Below are 22954 nucleotides of genomic sequence, written 5' to 3'. Positions count from 1 at the left end.
ATGCTGTAGAGTTCTTTACTGGGAAGGAAATATCTGAACAGAAGTTACTCCCTTGGGAGGCAGGGACAGAAGGGTAGAAGGCAAATATATAGATCAATATATTTCTGAATAATCATAACAAAATTGCCACTGATGTTTCCATCTTATGCTTCTCCAGCTGTACCTTCAGCTCTTCAGACTTGCTGACAAGAACTTTGGTAACTGCTGTAGGATGTCTTATCAGTGCTGTAAATTTTTGGCTTTAATTATCCCTTTTGTAGGGACAGCAACTTCTCTCACACATCCTACCTGTATAAGAAAAGATAAAATTTAAAAAAATTCAACAAATAAGCCTTGATAGCCAAGGCTTATTGTGGATATAATTCACTGAGTGAAGTGGTGAGGGATGAGAGAAGCCATTCTGAGATATATATATATATATATATAGATATATATATAGATATAGATATATATATATCTCATATATATATGAGATATATGTGTATGTATGTATGTATTATGTCAAGGGTTTAAATTCCAAACCAGGAATTGCCAACACCAATGGGAGTATGTCAGTATTAGAGGAAAAGGCGTAGGTAATCAAAAGGGAGACCTGGTTTCATTGTTCACTCCTAAAGACCTTATGATTTTGAGCCAGTTTTTTCTTGCTGGCATTACTGGAGTTATGCTTCTGTTGTTTTAATTCAATATTTCATCTTTCTTTACAGCATCTTTTAGTGATGAAGAGAACTCTGCTTTTGAGATGCAGCCATTTCCTTCTCTGCAAAGAGTAAGTGGTGAATATGGAGCAAGATGATTGGGGAACATGAAAACCTGTGTTTTACTTTCAGCTTTGCACACATAGCAAAGGGGATATTGATTTTTGGGTTTAGGCCTCTGGTATCAATGCTGGAACTGAGAACAGGGGTTTTATTGTTGGGCACTGGAGGGTTTTCAGTGCTCACAAGTAACAGTCTGTGTGTATTTCAAGCTTCTGAGTTCATGAGCCCAAGCTGTGTAGCTCAGGGTGCACTCAGTTTTACAGCTGGTTAACATGTGGGCATTGCCTGTTAATGCATTGACAGTTTCTAATTTTGAAAGAAACCACACCTGCCCTTTGGCAGTTCCTCACAGTGTCTTGGCCATCTCTCAGAGCCAGACACTGAGAAATGTTGAGTGAATTTCCAGTGTGTTTCCATTTAGGACTAGTTTGTGTTAGCTCCACCTTTTGAAATCACCTTGCAAATAATTCTTTACAGGAATTTCACATGAAATAACTTTTGTTATCATGGTAATGGCAAGCTCCTGGATTTCATACTTAAGATGCGTTTTGCATTCAGAAGAACTTTCTGGAGAAAGAAAAAATATTTTTTCTTTAGGAGTACAAATGGGGCATTTCTTACATGTGTTAAGGTGAATTGACTCATACTTGTGCCTTGTCAAAATCTTGTCCTTAAGATTGTATCCACTTTTATGTATTCATTAAGTTTAAACTGGAGTAGAAAAGGTTGTATACGTGTGTTGTATAAAATGTTAAAAACCTAGGGTTTTAAATTCTACTGTTAGGACCATTAGCTTTAAAATCCAATGTATTCTCCCAACAATTACCTTCCCAGTGCTTTGTTGTCCTCCTTTGCTGTTGGGTCTCTTCATAGTAAAATTTTTTTCAGGTCCTGGAGTCTGTTCCTAACGATGTTGGGTTCGACATAGAAATAAAATGGATCTCCCAACAAAGGGTAAGTAAAGATACATGTGATTTACTTTGATTGTTTGACATTCTTATGGCTAAAGCTTGTAATTTGATGTGACAATTTATGAGCTGCAAAGGCATAATTTTTGTGGGGGTTTGGGCATTTAAAAAAAATACTGCATTATTTTTAAACTGGGGTATAGTAGCATCACTCCAACAAATTTTAAGTCTTATTCTTAAAATAATAAAATTCATAGGATTGAGTTTAGACTGCTTTTGGTATGAGATTCTTTTTAAAGTCAACAGATCACAACAGGGCAGACAGGAAAGTGCCAAGAAATTCAACCTCTCCTGGCCCTGTGCAGGAGCAGCTACAGCATGGTGCAGTGATGCAAGCAGCTGCTTCCTTCCAGTCAGCAGGGCTGCAGACTCAGCTGGATTGTGCAGCACTCAGTCCAGAGGGAAATGGGTAATAAAGGCTGGGATTGGAAGCCTGGAGTGGGGGAAGGAAGCTGAGGACAGTGGTAGGTGGAAGTCAGTATGCTAGTAATAACCACAGAGAGTAGCTGCTGTAATTACTGCTCTTCAGGGAATTCCTTTGTGTTTTTGTAGCTGTAATAGGCTTCCTAGGAATGTATTCCTTGGATGGGGAGACAGGGAATTTTTCAGTGAATTTTACTGCTGTGAGAATTCAGCTGCCCCTCTCAGGCTGTCAGTCCTGGAGAGCTGGAACCAGCACTGAGCAGACTGAAGGATTGATGCTGCATTCAGACTGGCCAGCTGAGTTCTCACTTTGCTCAGGTTGACTGAGAGACCATTGCTGGCTAAAATAATTTTAGTAAGCATTCATTTAAGTGACTCAAACTTGTGCTTTCTTTTTCCAGGATGGACAATGGGATGGCAACTTGTCAACTTACTTTGATATGAACCTTTTTCTAGATATTATTCTGAAAACTGTTTTGATGAATGCTGGACGAAGAAGAATTGTGTTTTCTTCTTTTCATGCAGATATTTGTACAATGTAAGTTTAGAAGAGAAATAATATACTTTGGTTTTGAAATTTATTTTTATTTGGTAAAATTTACTTTGTATTTTAAAATACACAACAGGAAATAAGTAACAGGCGTTTTCCTTAGACATAAAATTTGGGTGCCAAAATAGTTGGAAACTGAAATGAGACCACTTTGCTATCTGGAATGAGCCTGAAAAATAAAAATAGGTGAACAAAGTCACAGTGGATATTTTTGTCAAGTGCTTTTCTGGATGTTTCACTCTTTCTTAGCTCAACAAAAATGTCAGGGTTTCTTCTGGTATCCCAAAGTCTTTTGCAGTCATACTTGAGGGGTGTGCAAGCCTAACTTAGGAACAAATACTCTTGTTTCAGTATTCAGCTTGAAAAATGCATTAGTAAGGTTAGGGGCTGTGTATTAACCATATTTAGAAATTCCTGTCATGGATCTTCATGATCATCATGAATCTGTGCATTTAAGAAGAAAATTACAGAATTAAATGGCCTTAGGGGATTATATATAAACATATTGAGGATGTAAGGCTGAGTTCAACATCAAGCCTAGCTTCCCTTAACATGTGTTAATCTCCAGTAGTGGCAAAAGGACTCATTGGAGCAGTTTGTCAGCACAGTTTGATGCTAAACTGTGGGACCATCTCCTTGCACCAGCTAGGAACTAGAAGAATGTGCAGGAAAGAGAGGAATTCCCCTTGAAACAGTGAGATCAAATCTTTGTTCTTTCACTTGTATTTTTTTCATGTGCTACTTGTGGACTTTTGTCCTGACAGGATCCGACATAAGCAGAACAAGTATCCTGTGCTGTTTCTCACCCAAGGGGAATCGAAACTCTATCCAGAGCTCATGGATCTCAGATCTCGCACAACTTCAATTGCCATTAACTTTGCACAGTTTGAAAACTTGCTGGTAAGCTGACAAGTTAAAATCAAACGGAATTATTACTGCTTGTTTTAAATCTATCATTTTTGGCACTAATGCTTTAAATTATGGCTAACCTCACAAAAGAAGTACACTAATATTAGCAACTGCCAAAAAAAAGGTCCATTGTTTGAAATGTTTTTAATACAGTGTTTTAAAAATAGCACTCTAATTAAACTCTCTAATTGTGTTAAATATGTTTTATTATTATGGATGAAACAGTAAGGAGCTGCCAGTGTTAAAATATTAAAAAAGCTGATGTGTTTCAAAACCATGGATTTTTAATTGAAGTCTTTTGTATTTCAGGGAATTAGTGTGCATTCTGAAGACCTGCTGAGGAATCCATCATTTATTAAACGGGCCATATCCAAAGGCCTGGTTATTTTTACGTGGGGTGATGATACAAACGACCCGGATAACAGGAAGAAGCTGAGAGAATATGGTGTTCATGGGTTAATATATGACAGGTACTTAGTTGTGGCTTTTTAAAAGAATGATCATAATCACCACCATCATCAAGCTTAGAAACTATTGTAAATTGATTCTAGTGAAATTTCATGTTGCTTCTTGGTTGACTGGGTGCAGAAAGTACAAGGACCCCATAAACCTCGATCAAGAATAAGTCTAACACCAGTTCCCACTCTTTCAGCTGTATCTATGAAGCAAAATAACTTTCGTTTTTCCTGAGATCAACATAAATGTAGTTAGATCCTTTAAAGAACAAGTGTATGGCATACACGTTTAAGGTACTACTAATATTCATTATAGTAATTTTTAGGGTATGTAAACGTGTTACAGCGAGGAAAATGCCATTTAATTGTTTGACTGGAAGTTTCAGTATTCTACATTGAGCTGTGGAAATAGTTAACACAACATTCTCTTGTGTTTCAAAGCTGTGAATTCACATTTTTCCTATCAAAATTAGCTTGGAGCGACTCCAGGGCAAACTGCCAAATTAGTAATTTCAGAAAGTAGCTGTTACATTAAAAAATTCAGGTAGAAACATCAGAGTACTGTGTTAAATATTTTAACAAAAGCATTGTTGTGTTATTTGGTTGCTTACAACATCCCAAAGTTTTAGGTCTTTTGTCTTTGAAGATGAGAAATTCATCATTATGAGGTGAAGTTTAATTTGAAAAACTGGAATTTCCGATAGAAAGTAATTGGGAAAGCATTAAGTGTAACTGAAGTTTCAAATTACAGAAGGCTTTCAAACCTTCTGCTTTAGCAAGAGTATTGCTTTGTATATTGTTTTACCTACAAAAAAAAAAAAAAAAACCCAAAAAAAAAAGAAAGGAATCAATAATTGTCAAAGGCTCTGTTTTATAAAGTGAAAACTCAGAGTCAATTTAATCAACTCTAGGGGCAGGAAATCAAATATGTTTGCTCCTAGGGTTCTAGGCTCTCAGTATAAAAAAATTAGTTAGCTCTTTTCTATCTGTTGACTGCTGGGAGTCATTTGTCATTTCAAGGTCCATTGCTTCTCAGGTTTGCCAGAGGTGCCCCTTCTTGTGCTGTACAGAAAGTCTCCCATTCATTTGCAGTAAAAAAAGGAATAACTAGGTTTTTACACTAGGGATCAGCTTCAGACTGTGACACAAGTCCTCTTTCCTGCTACAGCAGTGCTGTGTGTTGCACCTCTCCTGCAGCTCAGGATTGGGGCCTCTTTAGTCAATGAAAAATACCTCTGGACTAGAATGCAGGTGAAAGAATCATCTAACTACTTAGTGTGCAGTCATAGGGTAATGAAATTTTATTCTGTGGTATGCATAAGTTAAATTGATATATTATTGGTGGGGTGTTTATAAACTCCACTGCATAAAGTGTTTGTGGAATGTCTCTTCATCTCATGTCTACTAATCCAGTCTTCCAGAGTTGTTAATTACTCCCTGTGCAATAGATACTCACTACTGTGGTAAAACAGTAAAGCAGGGGCCAGCCTAACTTCTGACTTCGTGTTGCTTTTATTGCTTTAGATACTCCATGCTACTTAAATATTGTGGCATTTATGTTGAGGCTGCTACTTGTCATCTTATGTGTCCTATTTGGTGTATTTTAAGTTGTAGTAGGTCAGTAGAACACCTTTCATCTCACTTTCTGATAACCAGCCAGTTCGTTGGAAGGCTTAATTCCCTTGTGGATTTAACTGAACAAATATTTCTTTACCTTCCTTCACTGTTTAGATAATCTGGATTCTTAATAATGTTTATCTCTCCTCTCACTGCCTGCCTCCTCTGTCACTCCCACTTCAATATCTTCCCATTTTTTGGAGAGGAACCCCAAAATTAGTATTAACTCCAAAGTTGTTATTGCAGGCTTGTTAAGTGTAATTTCTAAATGTAATTTCCCTTTTTTTTTCTGTAGGCCAAAACAAACAATGGGATGTCCCTTTGCAATTCTTAATTACTTTTCAAGTTTTACTAATTGTGTGAGTAAAATTAAATTCACTCTTAATGCAGGTTAGGGATATTACAGTTTCTGAAAGTTGCATCAGATGTCTCAAGGTGGACATTTTGAGATGCAGGTGGTACCTGCAAGTCCTGGAATGTAGGGATGTAAAACCTGGCAGCAAACATTTCCACTCACAGCTGGAGCTGCTGGGTAAAGAGTCAGTCTTTCAGATCACTTGAGACTTGAAGTTGATATTTAGAGTTTAAATAGGTATGGTGTCAGCATCCATATCCTATGCTGTTTGGAGTTTAGAAATAAATAAATGTAAAACTAAATTTAAAAAGCAGAACTCAAGAGAGAGAGATGTACACGATTGTTCCAAGGCCTAAGTAATAAGTAGGGACTGCAGTAATCTGTTTTAGTGTCAAGCCAGTTCAGGCTGTTGTTGTGTCTTCAAATTCCAGAATATTTCCTGGGCTGAATTAAGATGGTGCTTCTTCCATGGTTTCTGTATTTTTGTTCCCTGGATTTATGGCCAAGTCCAGATATCTATCAATTATGGTATTTTGTGTTGCTGTTTACTAGGCCTTTTCTTACACCATGTTAAGTGCTAATTATCTGAATAATCTAGGAAGTGAATAGAGGAATTGTAGTGAATTTTAGGTTGCTTGTGTGTGGCCCTGAGTTACTGTGTGCAGTAGTTATTTCTGAGATTATGAACTGTGTGCATAGAGATTATTTCTGTAAGCGTTTTTTTTCCAAACTTTAATCATCCATGTAGAATTGACCAAAACACTGTAGCCAGTTGTGAAGATGGCAGAAAAACTGTGTCCTGAATACCAAAAGTTGATGATACCAAGCTCTGGGGAAAAAAAAATGCAGGTAGGGGGTCTGGCTTTGCTTTGCATGGAGAACAACTGCAAGACTAAATCTGGGAAGTTTACAAATGCCAAAAATATTAAAAGGCTGAGCTCACTGGGGCAGAGGAAAGAACACAAATGCACTCCCTCCCCTCATCCAGGCCTTTCTCCACTTGGGCTGCAAATTATTACATACACCCAAAGTCAGTAATCCAAGCAGATGTTCTGGGATGATAATTTCCTATGTTCCTACATTCAACTACCATTCGTCTCAGTGTTTAACCAAATTATTTGAATTAAAAGGGCAGCCTCTACAGAAAGGTGCCATTTCTGCCTTCAGGCTTTTATTTGGGCTCTTAAACAAGAAGGTACTTTATGTGCATGACTGGGTGTCTTCTGTCTGCACATAAATCACATCCTTAAAATGCTTTATTAAAGAAGAAATTTCAACCTATTGTGAAATTACTCTGGCTTGATTAAAATGCTCATTTGTAAAGCATGATTTCTGAGGTGATTGATCTGGTGCTTTTTTCCTGGATAGGCTTTGGAAATAGTCCAGAAAATATATCTGTATTTGAAGATACTTAACTCAGTAAGAACAATGCAGCCTTGTATTTTTACACCTGCTGGCTGTATATTGAATACCAATGTGGAGAGGGAGTGGGTGCTAGCTTACACTTGCATCATCTTTTCTCATTCACTTTACATGATCTGAATTTTGTTTGTTGAATAATACACAGAACTGCATAAAAATACGAAATCACTATTTCCCAAACATGGATGCTGAGAGCTTTTCCATGAGAGCTTTGTCCAAACACTGCAGTTCCTTAGGCTGCATGTTGCATTTGCAGGCAAAAGCTGTGCTTGACTGGTATTAGTAACTTCCCAACATTTACACAAATTTAGCTGGCAATCAAATCAAAAGTGTTTTAAATACTTCTCAAAAGCACAAGACTGCTGAAATCTGGGCTGCCCTGTTTGCCTGAAACTGCATGTTACTTAAATAACAGCATGGAGATGTGGAGGAAGTGTAGTACAAGTTGATTTATAACCTACTCAGTAACTGAATTAATATGTTATGATGGGTTGTTAAGACAGTTTAACTCTTCCCCATTTTGTGAATTGCAAAGTAAACTCGAAGTTTTTCCTCTATATCTAAAGAAAAGTGAAAAGCTTTAATCAAAAGCTTCAGAAAATCTTTTGAGCATGGAACCAGTATTTCAGTGCTGCTGCCTTCTTGTCTTGTATGTGTTTTCAAAGGTTGCAAAACACCTTTCAGGAGCCAAGCACATCAGTTTTACACTCACTGCAGAGCCCTGCAATGTCTTTTGTAGAAGGTGCTTACTTAAGAGTATTGTTTAAAGAACTTCCCAGTCTTCTGCAGGGTTTGCTTCTTAACAGGAGTTTGGATGGAGAAACTTTGGTGCATAGTTGCTTACAAATTATTGTCCTGTTGAAGAAAGGAGGAGAGGGAGATGGAAGTTGATTCCTTGTCTTTACAGTGATGCTGGAAATAATTAGAGAAGTACTGGAGCTCTGTTGCTGCAAACTGATGGTGTACTTTTGTGGACCCAAACAAAAAGTAGGGTCAAGAAATTCTGAAGTTTTGCTTTGAGTTGTCTTCTCTGCCTTTGGTTTAAAAGAAACCAGATACCCACATTGGAGTGGACTGGCTCTAGGGGACAGCTTGAAAGGAGCCTGGAGGGTTGAATTCATCCAGAATCTCAATTGAAAATAATTTAGAATGGAGCAGGAATTAAAGAGTTTATCCTTGTTGTAGTAAAGAACTAATATTAAAATACTTGCCAGAAGCTGCTTGGAAACATGCTTAGCCATGTTCTAGGAACAAGGGGCTTAGAAGAATCATTCTGTTGCTGTTCTAGTGTCTAACTGACGGGAAAGAGTTCCTTCTTAGCTTCTTAGTTCCTAACACGTGTTTTATATAGAATAGTATCCTCAAGTTTCAGTGTTTTGTGTGGAATTTGCAGAGAAATTCATAAGGTGCCAGCTGACTCAGCTGAAGAAAGCGCAGGAAGGAAGGTGGAGCTGTTATTTTGCAGAAAGCTTCCATTGGGCAAATTTGGGTCATATCTTAGGCCTGTATTGGATTACAAGTGGTGTGCAAGTAATTCAAATGCTGTGCCTTCTGTTTGAATTTCATCAAACTGGACATCTATCCTCACTCCTAGGAGTTTCTTCACAAAAATTGTTCTTGACCTTACTGTGATCTGTATCAGTATTTCCTGTGGAAGTGTTTCCTCACCTGAATCCCATTATTGTACCCATCTTTGAGCTGCATGTTGGTTTTGGTGTCTTGGAGTTGCCAGCAGTTCACAAGTTGTCTTGTCAGGGTGAAAGGGCACCTTGCACTCTCTCACTTGAGCACTACATTGTTTTGTTAGTGGCATTGGTTCCTTTTGGGCTTAACTTGAAAATGTGTGAGAGACAAAGGAGGATGAAATAAAAGCAAACTGCTTTCTTGAAGGAATCATAAGTGAAGTATGATCATTCTTAAAGACTAAGGGAGAAGCCATGGTAATTTCTTGAAGAAGTTTTCATTTCAAGGAGAAAAACTTGAAGACCTGCAATACCTGGAACTGTGTATGTGCAACAACTAAAAGTGAGAGCAAATGGGTTCCAGGATTAAAATTTTGAATATAAACATGCTGATATTAAAAATGAATGTTGGGAAATCAAGGTATATCCTTGTTATAATAGGTGTTGTACCAATGTTAGGTTACAGGAGCACTAATGCTTTTTCTTTGTAATGAATTACACCAGAATGGTGCTTGAGTTGTGCTCAGTGCTTGCTGAAAATTTGTTTTGATTTTTTGATTTTGCTGTCACTCAAAATGTGGTTTGGATTTGGACAATCTGGGATGATGCTGACATTTCCAATCTGCAGCTTTTTTTACATATGTGAAAACAAGAAAGTGAGAAGAGGATAGACTGATGAAAGTAGTGCAGATGGTTAATCTGCATTAGGTGTGCAGAGAGGTCAGGTTTTCTATTTTTCACTCTTCACATCGTATTGTGGTAATGGTGGTAATTTAAAAAAGAAAAAATTCTGAATTGGGTGAGGTGAAATACTTCTTGAAACAGTAAGTACACACTCAATGCAGTATTATGTGTAAACAGTATAATACAGTCTGTTCAAATAATCTCTGAAATTTCTTATGCTTTGAACTGTGAAGCCTGGAACACTGCTCTTGTTTCACTGCTTTGTGCCACCTGTAAAATCACATTTGTCAGGAGATTAAGTGAGTATATGCCAGTAGGTTTTTAGTATATCCAATGAAACACTAACCAGTCTGTGTAAAGGGAATACCTTTTTATATTGTGAGATAAGCAGCAAAACTCAGGGTACTAACCCCAAATAAACTGACTTTGGCCCTCAGTTTTGCTCTGTTAAGGAAAAAAACCCAGGTGCTTCATCTGGTACATTTCTGTGGACTGCTAGTTTATACTGATTAGTGTTTTTTCTTTTCTCATTTATTCAGGATATACGACCAAAATCCTGAACAACCAAACATATTTCAGGTGGAGCAGCTGGAACGTCTCAAGAGAGAGCTGCCAGAGTTGAAAAGCTGTGTGACCCCCACAGTTAGCCACTTCAAAGCCATAACTCCATGTAAATGCCATCATTGTTGCAAGGAAGAGAAACCTGTAGATAACTTGAAGTGTTTTCAGATGAAGAAGGACTAATTTTAGGCAGAATGCTGTTTTGTATCTATAGAATTTTCACCATTGGAATAGTTCTGTCTATGCTTTCAGGTTGGTTTGGTTTAATTTTAAGTCTTCAAATAGCAATAACTGTGTTCCTCCTTCCTAACAGTACTTAGTAAAATTTCAAGCAATGTTAAAATATTCAACCAGTTACAGTTATTGTTCCAAATTACATACACAGTTTTAACTTTTTCCTCACATCATATCAAGTCTTGAAAAAGAAAATTATTATGATATTATTTTGCTTTTAAAAAAACCAAAAATTAAGTAGTCTCAGTAGTGAAAGCTCGGAAACGAAATTGTAGAGAAATGACAATAATCTGATATTGAATATGCTGAAAATTTGTTTTAATTTTGATTTTACTTACAGGCTGACAAGCTGTAGCATTTATCTAACAGCAGGAAATTGAGTGATTTTAAGATACATATAAATAGATCTGGCCTATACATGATCTGAACAAATTGGTACCTCATGTATATGTATTTGCACTGGTAGATCCACCTGTACAAAGCTTTGTGCCATTTTAAAATATTTTATTTTTTAGCAAACTGCAGCTCGTTTTCCCCCACTTGATTGGAATTGAGGCTGCTGCCTTTGTTTCCTCAGCCCCCAGTTGAGTGGTGCAGCAATCAGGGGGGAACCACGAGTAATGTTGTTCATTAATCACACACAGGCCTGCTAAAGTTTAAAAATGTTGCTAATAATTGTAACAGAATTACAGAAAACATCTTCAGTGGTCAAGAATCTTTTTTGCACAGTAACCTTAATGAACAGAGTGTGTACCATGCACAAACTCTACAAAATGCATGCTTTATCTACTAAGCATTAATTTTAGGTGTTTGCTGAGGTCCTTGCATCTTTATGGTGCTAGTTATGTGTGAAGGGTGCAAGGACCAACTCAACAACTTAATCTCCTTTGCCTGAGAAACCACAAGCCTGTTATTCACAAACATTTGGAGAAGAGGCTCTACCATACTTGGTATGTATGTGTACCCTACATGGTTTGTCTGTCTTACTTATAATGCAAGCTACTGGCTTTTGTATTTTGCAAGATTTTTTGGCTTTTACCATGGAGCAAGAATCACAAATGTACTGGATTCAGATAATCAGTATTCTGTTGGCTGGTATCTATCCTCTGTAATTTATTACAAAGTCATAGTTTAGAGTTTTAATAGATAAGTATGCATGTCCCTTCTCCTCCTGATGTTGCAGGTCATGCCAACACAACAGCTGTAACTTTCTACTGAAATGTTAATGTATAATAAGAATGGAAAATATTTATTTTTTTTTCTCTTGTAAATTGACAATGAAAACAATAGTATGTACTATATTCTTTATATACAGTCATTGCTACATATAGAACTGATTGTACAAAGAGTAAAGCCATTGCAAATAAGTGTTTGAGCCTGCACTGCTGAGCAGTTCAAAACAGCTTGTTTTGACTTGTGCATTTTAGTATTTAAAGTTTGTCCTGCACAAACAGCACAATAGTATTAGTATCTGGAAGCCTTCTTTTATTAAAAAAAAAAAACAACAAAAAACAAACAAAACCACAAAACATTCCTAAACCAAAACTGGAAGTGTGTGAGCTGTTTTTGAGAAGGGGAGGGGGCACTGAACCAGAATCTTGGCATCAGGAACCTGTGGCTGTTACTTGATACATTCCTCATTATGTGATGAATTCACAAATTTCTTTTTTAAATTTTTTTCCTCCTTTGTGTACCCTGTGGGATCCTCTTGGCCGGTCTTGAGGGCTTTGCCAGCTGTTACTCAGCTCCTGGCAGAGTTTGTGTCACTGATTGTGAGAGGTGGGCAGCACATCCTCAGAGATGCTGAGACACCTGTTCTGTGGGGGTTTAAAAGCTGTGCTGTGTGAAGCACCTCTCAGACCCATCCCACTGGGATGCTCAGGCACCCTTGAAATCTTCTTTCCCAGCCTTCAGTGATCAGGGAATTGCACTTGTCAGTTCTGTTTGAGGGTACTGGGGGTGGAAATAAATCCACCTCTCAGGTTTCTGTGGTTGAAATGACCCCTGAGGTATCAGAAAGTCTTTTTTCCCAGCCTGGCAACTGAAGAAGGAGTTGAGATTCCTCAGTTCTGCTTTTCAAGGTTGTTTATTTTCTCTTATCTATTACACTCCTTCTCTGACCTGCTGCGATCTGTCCAGCAGGTTGGGTTGTGGCATAGCCCCTGCCCTTTGGGTGATGTTAACTTTTTATAATAAGAACTACATGTACTTTATTTACAATAATTTTCCAATACCTGTCACCTATGTTAGACAGTCTGTCTCTAAAGCAATCCAAAAGTGCCACCATCACAGCAGAAGATGGAGGACAAGAAGAAGGACAGGACACAGATTCCTCCATCTTGCTTCTTGAACCCCCATTCTAAACCTCCAAAATTCTACTTTTTCACCCTGTGATAAATTGACCATCATTCTACTCAAACTCTTTTGGTTTGTAAATCTTCACACAAGGCTGGTAGTTTTTTCCATGGACTAAAATTGAAGGCACAGGTGTTTTTGACTCTGTGCCAAGGTCTCTGAGCCCCTTGCCAGGGTCTCGAGTCCTCCAGGGCAGCCAGAGGAATGTCCTGGGTTCCAACATCCACCCACTGTGATGGTTTTACAGGGCAGTTCTGAGCAGTGTTGGTGTTTTCTTGCTGACTCCTTTTTTTTCTGAGTAAGTTGTGTCAGCAGCTTCCTCCAAACCTGAGGAGCTTCCACAGCTCTGCTGCTGTGCCAGTTCTTGGAGCTGAGCTCGCAGCTTGGGCGTGCTGAGCAGCTGTCACTCAGCCACTGGCAGTGCAGGGGGGATAGAAGGAACCAAAGAATTTGGGATCTGACAGGGGAAAGTGCCCCCTCCTGCTCTGGAGTGCTTGTTGGAAACCAGTGTGGTCCAGGGCAGAGATGGCTTTGCTCCAGCCAAGAGACTGCTACAGAATTTTAATCCAGAGATGTGAGAGCTGTAGTAGAGGAGACAGAATTTCTCTCTTGATTTTGGAACATTTCCTTCTGGCCCACCCAAAGACTGGGCTCTGCATCTGTACTATTGGTTGCTGAATGACACTCCCACACAATGCCTGTACTTGGGTGTGTGCATATGTATACTTATATGTGGATGTTGTATATATATTTATATATGTAGCTGGATGGTGTGGGAGCTGCGCATGACAGAGCTGCTGTGTTATGATACACAGTTGGATGCTCCCTCCAAAATTTCTCCAAATAACTGGGCCTTCATGTATTTTCGGTCACACAGATCTTGTAAACTGTAAACTTGTAAACTCTAAACCTGCAGCAAAGTCTTGGTCACAGCAGCTGCCAGCTGAGCTAACACTTGCTGACTCCACATTTGTCCCACACCCCTGGAATTACACCCCACAGCCTGGAGTTTGCACTTTGCTTCTTAGCTGCATCCATCATATCAGTCTCCCAGAGTCCAGCTTTGAACCGCCCGTGGCTGCTTCTGTGCAGTTCTTGGGGAAAAAAGCCAGTCCTGGCCTTCCCCTTCCTCTTGCAGCCTGTAAACTGCACCACATGCAGGACTTTGCTCTTTCTGTGTGCCCTCAGATTCTCTCACAGAATCTATGTCCAAAATTGAGAAAAGTCCAGCAGCTGCTTCCTCAGAGAAGGTCCTGGGAGAAAGAGCCAGTGCTGGACTGTACCTTTCTTTTGTAACCTCTAAACTGCACTGAGGTGATTCACTTTCCCTTCTTCAGGATCCAAACCTGAAGCCCTCCCCTACTTGCTCGCACTAAAGGTGCCAGGACAAAAAAGATGTTGGCTTTCAGCTTCCCACTGTCACCATTCAGAACTCCACCCTGTATCCCTCTGTACTTCCTAGACAATTAAATGTCCTGTGGTGGTCCTTTCTGTCTCAGAAACCCAGAGGGCAGATCTGAAACCAAAAGTGTCAGGACCCTACTGGCAAAATGTGCCAGGACAAAAAGAAATACATTTATTTTGAAGGCAAGCAGCTCTCCCTGGTGTTCCTGGTGCACATAAGAGGCTCCCCAGGGGAGGTAAAGGCCAGCACCTGCTTTCTTTCATGGCATTTCCAGTGTGGGAGCAATCCCCTCCCAGGAGCCCTGCACCGAAATTTGAGTGCTGCCTCCAGTGTTGTAAAACATCCACCAGGGACTGCTCTAACACAGAAGTTCTCTCCAAGGAGCTGCTGCTGCTGCTGCTTTGTGCCTCCCCGGGGCAGCACCTCCTGCACCACCGGCGATGGGGTGAGGTGCTGTCCTCAGCAGGTAAAGGCATCCTCATGCTCTTTCTGGAGCTCACCTCCCGTATTTGGATACCAGCTCCAAAACTGTGTGTGTCCAGGGATCTCTTTCAGAGAAGCCTTTCCAGAACAGAAAGCTCAGGGGTTTATACCTCCCTAGGGAACCCTGTAATGTCATCCTTTTCTTTCAGGTGGCCAGCAGCTGACAAGGACAAGGATGGATTAATTACCACTTTATTTAAATTGACAATGATTAGACGAAAATGCAAAAAGAGAAAAATGCACAATGGCAAAACTCCAATCTGGTCAGAGTTATTTACTACACAGTTAAGCTGGTGATAGAGTGCTCTATTTATTGCACCAATAACATAGCCAATTTAATAACTATTAAATAGAGATTGATGTTACACATGTCACTGACCATGGGCAAGCCTCTCACCCAGCCTCCAGAGCTGTCCCTGGGGTCTGTTCCCACCCAAGGGAAGCATCTTCTTGCATCTCAAGGAGATATGCTGGGGAAACTGGGACTGATCCTTTGTAGTGTGAAGAGGTTGATTGTCCTGCAACTTCTAGATTCTGTGTTGTCCTCAGCAGAATGTGTTTGAGTCAGGTGTTACCAGCTCTTTGGTTTCTGCTCAAAGCTTCCATCTCTCACTTCCCTACCAGGCTCTTCCATGTCCCTGTTGATGCCCACCTCAGTCAGGAGGGGCCTAATTTAAGAGAGTTTGATCAAGCTGGTCTCAGCATTCTTCACCACTGACCCCAGTGTTCTACTAAACCCCCTGGTTTTTAATCCATCACCAAAAATTTGTAAATAGGATAAAGAAGGGGTTCTTTAAAGATGTCCCAGCCCTTCCAAATGGAATAGCTCCAGTGCCCCTGCCCCTCATAATGCACTTGCTTGTTCCTCATAGCAGTCCTGTGGTCCCAGGAACAGGGCAGCTTTATCTCCATCCCTTACAGAGACAGTGAGACCCCTCTGGAGCTCTGTGTCTCCAGCTCCAATGCCTACATTCCCACTGCTTCCAGCTCTCTCTCTTTGCTGACTGGTTTCTAGGTCTGCCTCATATCCAAGCTTTCATCCATTATGTGTAGTTCTGTCACCTTAGGGCAAATGAAATCTCTCTGGAGAAGTGGGAAATCAGGTGGATGCAGCAAAAACACTCTCCCACCTTTGAAGAAGTTACGAAGATCAGCATGGACTCTGCATTTAAGTGAGAAAAGGCCTCCAGAAGAAAAAGAAGGATGGCATTATCTACTTAGATGTTTTTGCTTCAATTGACTGGAAATAATAGAGCTCAAGGTCTGGGTAAGAGGCATCCATCCCACCCCTTCACTGTCCCACCAGCTCTGCCATGTAACCTTGCCCCTCACTTAATCTGCTTATTAAAAGCATTTCCCCAGTTTTTCTGACATTGCAGGCTCCTCCACTCATCTGCCTCACTGCTTTCTCCAAGGGACAGGTTTTACCCTGCCTTCCTTTCTCAAAGTCCTTTCTCTGCACTTTTTGGCCTCAGCTTCTGGAGTTCTTTGGTTTTTGCTATGTCCCCAAGTGTGTTTAAGAGGAGTAAATAAATATTCCTTATGAAGAAGAAGGGGAATGACTTGCTCCCATGGACTACAGACAAAAAGGTAAAATTTAAAAAGTGAAACTGCCTGGGAAGTCTCATCATTTTAGGTCATTTGTGTTACCTTGGCATTTCCAATCTCCTTCAGAGATGGTGGAGGTGGTTTGGCCTGCAGTTTGATTGCCCTCATCCCTGGATGTCTGTGGGACATTTCTAGGCCCACTGTTTGTCCCCTGTCACATCCTGGCCTGCCTTGACCACCAGCCGCCCTCGTGTCCTCTGCTGTGACCACCTCAGGTGTGGGTCACTGTGGCTGGCTCACTGTGCAAATCCAAGGGGACTCGAGGCTGTGCAGGTGGATGGGCACAGGTGTCCCCTGCTGCCCTCAGCTGTCACCCAGTGCCACGGGGCCCTGCCCAGGAACCTGCCTGGCAGCTCGGGTGTGGGGACAGCCGAACTCTGCTGCCAGTGCCCCAGGGCTGCCCCTGCATCTCCCGAACAGCTCCCATGTGACTCCAGGTCACAGGGTTTGGCCACACCTGTGCCACTCACAGCTGTCTTCATCTGTCAGCAGGAAGGAAAGGAACCAGGGCAGGAAGGGGAGGAAAGAGGAAGAAACGAGAGCAGGAAGGGCAGGAAAGGAGGGAGAGAGAGAGGGAGAGGTGAGGAGGCTGCATTCAGCAGTGAGGAGCAGAGTGGCCGATAAGCACCGTGCCAGAGGCTTCCGATGTCTTCCTCAACTTCCACCAGCACTTTGCCCAGCGGCCTGGCCGTCCTGACGACCTTCCCAGATGTGCTCTTCATCCCTGAAATCGTGAGTGCTGCCTTGTCCCTGGGGGAGGGCTGTGGCTGCTGCTTGGGCACTCAGCACAGGTTGTGCTGCAGGTGTCCGAGGGGTGACACTTGTCCCACGCCAGGTCCCTGAGCCACAGGGGGCTGGAGGGCATCTCATCCTCGGGGAAAACCACGGGCTCTGAAGCTCTCCTTTAGTCTGCAGTGGGATTTTTCTGGAGTCCTTGAAAAACGTTTTAATTTCCTGCCTGAAACACAGCAGGGGCTGCCGGTGGGTTTAAGCAGGTGCCAAATGGAGCTGGTTAATGACCCGGGGTGATTTTAGCGGAGAGCACAGGCAGAGGATGAGCTGCTGGCTTGGAGCAGGGGGTTAGGGAGCGAGGGAATTGCTGGCAGCAGCCGAGGCTGTGCTTCCATCGCGGCATTCCTGAGCCGCAGGTGCGGAGCTGCGGGACCCTGGGCGTGTGGGAGAGCGAAAGGTGAGCAAAGGGTGAGCAAACACCTTGAAACCTCTTTCCACACTGTAGCTTCATTGAGCAGGAGGAGATCATAATCTTAATGGACTTGGCGCTGGTGGTTGAAAGGAATTGCTCTGAGCATAGGTTATTGGATACAAAGTCTCAGCCTGAACTTTTCCCCTGTCCTCTGCCCCACTCATGAAATGTGCTCTTCGCACAAGAGCTTGGGAGGCTTTTTTCCAAATTCCCAGCGCCTTGAAAGCTCTGGTTGAGTATTGTAGAATGGCATTCAGATTATTTCATGCTAAAAACTTCAGTTTTGCCATCTGGCACCAAATCCTTTCCGGTCACCCAGCCTGCTCCCCGCTCCTGGGATATACAAAGTTTCCTTCATTCCCCTGGTGATAACAATGTAGCAAAGAGGATGTAGACCTGATCTGTGCCCAAGAGCAATGCCCAGGTTTCCTGGAGCTACAGGAGGGAGGATGTTGAGTGCCTGTGGAGATTTTGGCTGGGCTGACACTTGCCCGCCACCCCTGCCCCTGAGTTATGTTGGTCCTGCTGGCCTCAGAGAGCTCATTCCCCTTGAACTGTTTGTTTGTAATCCCTGTCTCCAGGGGATTTGCCAGGGCAGCTTGCTGAAGTGAGCACACTATCCTTGGTTTGGGTAAGATCTGGAAATGTGCATCCTGAAGGCCCAGGAACCAGGAACCACCCAGGAAGGAGGAATGCTGCATGACTGGATTTCTCCATCTCCAGGCAGATTCTGGGCTGTGCAACTGTGTGACCTCTGCTGTGTACAAAGGAGGTGGCTGCCTTGAATCAGAGGGATAAAGAGTTTCTCATTCCTTAGTGGAATCTCAGGTTCCCTGCCATGGGCCGAGATGGTAACATAACAAAACAAAATTGGCATTTTAAATGCTAAGATAGTTGTGAAAGTTTCAGAAGATCCTACCTGCAGCTCAGATGATTGCCACATTTGCATGGGCTGATCAAAAGTTACCATTTTTAATCTGTGAGGCTCAGTTTAATTCTTGTAATCTATTTAATCTGAAGAATTTTCTGCACATATGGATACCCAGACCTATGTGGAAAACCTGAAACAAGCTGAAAGCAGATATGTTTGCTTTGTAAAAGGTATTTAAAGGATGAATTATTTCCAGACTGCTGTATGCATCCTGCTGTGAGTTCTTGAAAGCCTCTCAATCCTTCCTTCCTTTTTATGAATCTTCACTATAAAACCAAAGTCAATAATCAAACCAGGTCAAACAGACATTTCTGAGTGGTAAGCACAGCCTGCAGGAAGGAGAGATGGTGAGTGGTAGGGAGTGAGCTGTGGTGCTTCTTTCCCCAACCTTGTATCTCACCATAATTTGTGCTTGATTTTAATGGAGCAGCCATAATGCTTTTCCCCAGGATTTTTAGCTGCAACACACTCATTGTGTCAGCCCATGAGTGATTAAAAGGACTGGATCAGTGTTCAAGGCTCAGCCTTTGGTTGTTACAGGAGGGACCACGAGAGCAGCACTTTGGAAGACCCATTTTCACTCAGGTCTTTGCCACATCTCAACCACATAATTGATGTCATGTGTCAATTTGCATAATGGCACCAACAAACTTTCCTACAACTGTGGGGTGACACAAATGATGTAACATTTTCTGAGTTAACATAAATCAGAGACTTTCTTTCCACTTGCAAAATTATTGGAAGGAAATGGAAATGAGTATGAGCTGGCACTTGGATGCTGGCTGGGATACACTGGCCATACAAGGATCAGAATGACCTTAAAGTCAGCAAGGCTCTCCTGCCTCTGGACATCTGCCTGAATCCCAGACTGGCTGGTGGTGAGGGATAGATCCCCACAACAGCACAGATCCACAGAGTGTGGGCTCAGCTGTGGAGCTCCTCATCACAGGATGCTGCACAGACTGAACTCTGCACAGGACCAAGGAATAACTGGGCTGATTTGTGGCACAGAAAAGCTACTGAGGGCATTTCAGTGCAAAGGCACCACTTGCACTCCAGACATTCCACAACACTGAACATAATGCTCCCATCCTCTTGTGCAGGAGTCTGCTGGTGAAGGGATGGAGCCCAGACATAGCTGTCCCTGTGTACCACCCATGGCAAACTCCCAAGGCTGGCTGAGAAGGTCCTACCTGCTCTCACAGCAGCAGCTGGGACCAGGCACAGCTCTGATGTAGGCAGTGAAGGATGACCCAAAGGACTGGAGCAGAAATATGAGCTTCCTTTCCCAAGCAGAAGCTGGGAGCCTCAGGCTCTTTTTCTCTACCCAGAGAGTCAAACCTCTCTCAGAGTGATATTTGCATGTGACCCTTGTGAGGGCAGGTGTCTGTGCTTCTTGTGCAGGTGAGCTGGGTTTGACATGCTGGGTGTGAAGCAAAGATACCTCTCCTAAGTCAGCCTCCCTGTTCATTAAAGCCAGCCCTCAGAAGGGTCTGAGCCAGCCTCCTAAGCACACTGGTGTAGGGAGGGTGTGAGTGGTAGTGGCACCAGTGAGGAATTTTTTTGGTCAGGATCAGTGGCAGATACTCCCAGCTGAATGCCCATTTTTGAGTGGAAGAACTCATGGGCTGCTGCCATGTGCAGTGCCAGAGGCGTGAGTGGCTTTTGGCTCTGCTCTGGACAAGTCACTTTAACCCACACTCACCCTGTCCCCCACTTTGACTTGCAGATCTTTGGGGGCCTTGTGTGGATCCTGGTGGCATCCTCGAAGGTCCTAGTCCCCATGCTGCAGGGCTGGGTGATGTTTGTCTCCGTGTTCTGCTTCGTCATGTCCTTCTCCCTCCTGTGCCTCTACTTCTGCGGCGTTCACGGCGGCGGCGGCAGCTGCTGGGTCACCTTGGTACGTGCCTGTGACAAACCCTAGGGGTGGCTTTGTCACCAGCAGGGTGCTGCTGCTGCTCTCCAGCCTGCAGCCTGGTTGTAGGGGCAGTGTGACTCCCTTGGAGGTGACGGTGTGCTCCTTGTTCCTTAGGATGCCATCTGCCACAGCACGGCAGCGCTGTTCTACCTCAGTGCCGCGGTGCTGGAAGCCTACACCACCTATTCGCTTGGCTTCACATTGCTGGCTCAGGAGTACAGGGAGAACATTGCTGCTGTGGTGAGTGCCTGGCAGGAGGGCAGGGAATGGCAGCAGGTGGCTCTGGAGTGGCCTCAAGTGCAAATCTGTATTTGCACCAACAGTTTGGGGAGGGGGGAGAGAAACCAGTCACCGTCTCATCATGCACGGGTGTCCCCAGACATGTGGCACGTCACGAGGCGTGGGCTCAGTGCTGGGGTGGCACCGTGTCCCAGGACACTGACGGGCTGCTGTGTTTTTCCATCCCAGGTATTTGCATTCGTGGCCACCCTGCTGTATGTGATCCACAAGGTGTTCTCGCTCCTGCGGTGGAAATCGTCCTGAGGGCCTGAACAGCCCCAGCAACAACAGCTGTCCTCTCCAGGCTGGGTTTGGGGTTTGTTTTCTAATGCATAGCCTAGAAACAAGTAGCTTTTTATGTGGGATCATGGTGATGAAGACAAGGAGCTTGCCAGAGAAAGGAATATCTTGGCACAATCTGTTTCCCTTCAATATCTTCCAGGCTGGGTACAGTTTGATGCTGGGGCCAAAATAAAAAAAAAAAAGCCATCCAGTTTTAAAAAAACAGTATAGTTGGGTTCAAAGGGCTAAAATATCCCTGGACTTCACCTTTATGTATCCAGAGTTGTTACTGGTATCAGGGGAAAAGGGAACAACAAACACCAAGGAGTACAAGTGTGAAACTGTGTCATTTTAATTGCTGTGTGCCCATTTAAGTGTGTTTCCCCCCCTAGAACCACTGTGCAAATTAATATTTTCAAGCAGTTTCTGAAAATGCCTTCTCTGACTTGCAATGAACAATGGGGACAATATTTAACTCAGCTCAGGAGCAATGTGGATCACTGTAGCTCCTGAAGGGTGCTGCTGAATTCTGAGGTACGACTGTAAGGCCAGGAATTACCACTGCCCTTGATCCCAGCCCTACAAAGCACAACCTGGAAGGGGCCCAGTGGGCTGTAGGAGACTTCTCTGGGTGGTCAGAATCAAATCCTCAGTAAGCAGAGGCAATCAACTCCTGCCTTTGGTGAATGCTACTCTCTCACACTGCCATGGTGTCACTAATAAAGATGGGTTTGCTGTGATTTTGAGAACGGGTGAGTCCTTGCTGCTCTTTTTCCCTTTGCTGCACCCAGCCCCAGGAGCTTTGCACCCTGACAGGCACCACGGGGCTGAGTGACTGGCTGGGTGGAGCTCAATTGCCAGCTGGGGTTAAACTTTGACAGTGAATGAATTCAAATGGGGTTTAGACCCAGGAAGGGATGTTTTCAACATCTTAAAGGTGCCTAAGAAACAGTGGTACTAAATTATCTCTTTCAGCTTATGGGGCAAAGAATGCTTCCATTTTAAGTCTGAAGTTCCTGGATAACACTGAGGACTAGAGGATAAGAAGGAAATAAAAGTTGACTTGGAGGCTCCTCTGTTGATTCATATCTGGGCAAACTTTTGACCTGTGACCATGGGTTTGGTTTGAAGCTTTTTAATTGCAAACTAAGGAAAACATTTGTGGAGATTTTTTGTCTTTGCTGAAAACCAGCCTGACTTGTTTTGCTTGTGTTACTGTGACAACAGGGAACTGCTTGCAACAGAGGTGGAAAGAGAAATCCCTTTTCAGGGCAGGGAGGGAACTCAAAGCCACTTTGGACAATGGCACATGGCTCTGAAGTTCCACATCCACCTGTTGAAACTGGTTTCACCATCCCATCATCATGGGGTGTGTGTGGGGGTGTTGGTGCCCAGGTTCTATGAACGCCCCTGAATGTGACAAGGGCACACAAAGATGCCTTTCTGCTTGGATGTGTTTACAAAGGCAGGGATCTGCAGCCCTACCCTGGGCGTTGGGATGAGCTGTCTCTGTTCCACCTGTGCCCAGCACCCATGCACCCAGCAGTGCTGCCTGTCCCCTCACCTCCCATCCTGTGCCTCGTGGCCATCCCATTTACAGCCCACGCCTTGGCACAGCCCCAGTCTCCTTCCTTCTGCTTTGCTTTGCCATTTGCTTTCCCCTCGCCTGGCACACACCAGTTCACACCAGTCTGCACCAGTGCCCCTCTGTGTCCTCTGTCCCACCCTGTTTGCTGAGTGCCTCCCCCACAGCCTCAGCCCAGCCTTGCCGGGTGCTGCTGGCACGGCAGTGTCCATCGGCTGGGGGACACTGAGGGAGGCTCTGAGCCCCCAGGGTCACCTGGGGAGGGCTGGGCATATGGAAGGGA

At 43.1% G+C, this 22954-nt stretch overlaps 2 protein-coding genes across 7 annotated transcripts in view; both read left to right on the top strand.

The window, feature by feature from the left end:
• The window catches only part of GPCPD1 (glycerophosphocholine phosphodiesterase 1), a 41915-nt gene extending 29927 nt beyond the window's left edge, over positions 1-11988 (top strand). For 4 of the 5 annotated variants that reach the window (XM_058021318.1, XM_058021316.1, XM_058021320.1 and 1 more), the window contains exons 15-20: positions 708-769; positions 1650-1715; positions 2554-2690; positions 3467-3602; positions 3921-4081; positions 10366-11988. In XM_058021318.1, coding sequence (XP_057877301.1) covers positions 708-769; positions 1650-1715; positions 2554-2690; positions 3467-3602; positions 3921-4081; positions 10366-10570 — 767 coding nt within the window. In that variant the 3' untranslated portion in view covers positions 10571-11988. Of the gene's footprint in view, positions 1-707; positions 770-1649; positions 1716-2553; positions 2691-3466; positions 3603-3920; positions 4082-6786; positions 6888-10365 lie in introns of all 5 variants that reach the window. The other variant, XM_058021321.1, reaches the window with a different exon arrangement.
• Positions 11989-14043: 2055 nt separating this feature from the next.
• MAL (mal, T cell differentiation protein) lies at positions 14044-21826 on the top strand. 2 transcript variants are annotated; one of them, XM_058021323.1, is made up of 4 exons: positions 14044-17204; positions 20337-20507; positions 20640-20765; positions 20994-21826. In XM_058021323.1, exons 1-4 carry the CDS (start codon positions 17118-17120, stop codon positions 21066-21068), a joined length of 459 nt encoding a protein of 152 aa, XP_057877306.1. In that variant the 5' UTR covers positions 14044-17117; the 3' UTR covers positions 21069-21826. The 2 variants fall into 2 exon arrangements, with proteins under 2 accessions (XP_057877306.1, XP_057877305.1); XM_058021322.1 differs by having other exon boundaries at positions 17114-20507.
• Positions 21827-22954: the final 1128 nt, after the last annotated feature.

The sequence above is a fragment of the Melospiza georgiana genome, chromosome 3, assembly GCF_028018845.1.
Source record: "Melospiza georgiana isolate bMelGeo1 chromosome 3, bMelGeo1.pri, whole genome shotgun sequence".
Classification (NCBI taxonomy): domain Eukaryota; kingdom Metazoa; phylum Chordata; class Aves; order Passeriformes; family Passerellidae; genus Melospiza; species Melospiza georgiana.
The sequence above is the reverse complement of the archived record's forward strand: the minus strand, read 5'-3'. Positions and strand labels throughout refer to the sequence as shown.

Bases quoted from the DNA above. Each gene is read 5' to 3' on its own strand.
- MAL (XM_058021322.1), top strand. From the start codon at position 20,205: ATGCCCATTTTTGAGTGGAAGAACTCATGGGCTGCTGCCATGTGCAGT. The intron at 20,508-20,639 runs GTACGTGCCTGT...CTTGTTCCTTAG, and splicing joins GCAGCTGCTGGGTCACCTTG to GATGCCATCTGCCACAGCAC. The intron at 20,766-20,993 runs GTGAGTGCCTGG...TTTCCATCCCAG, and splicing joins GGGAGAACATTGCTGCTGTG to GTATTTGCATTCGTGGCCAC.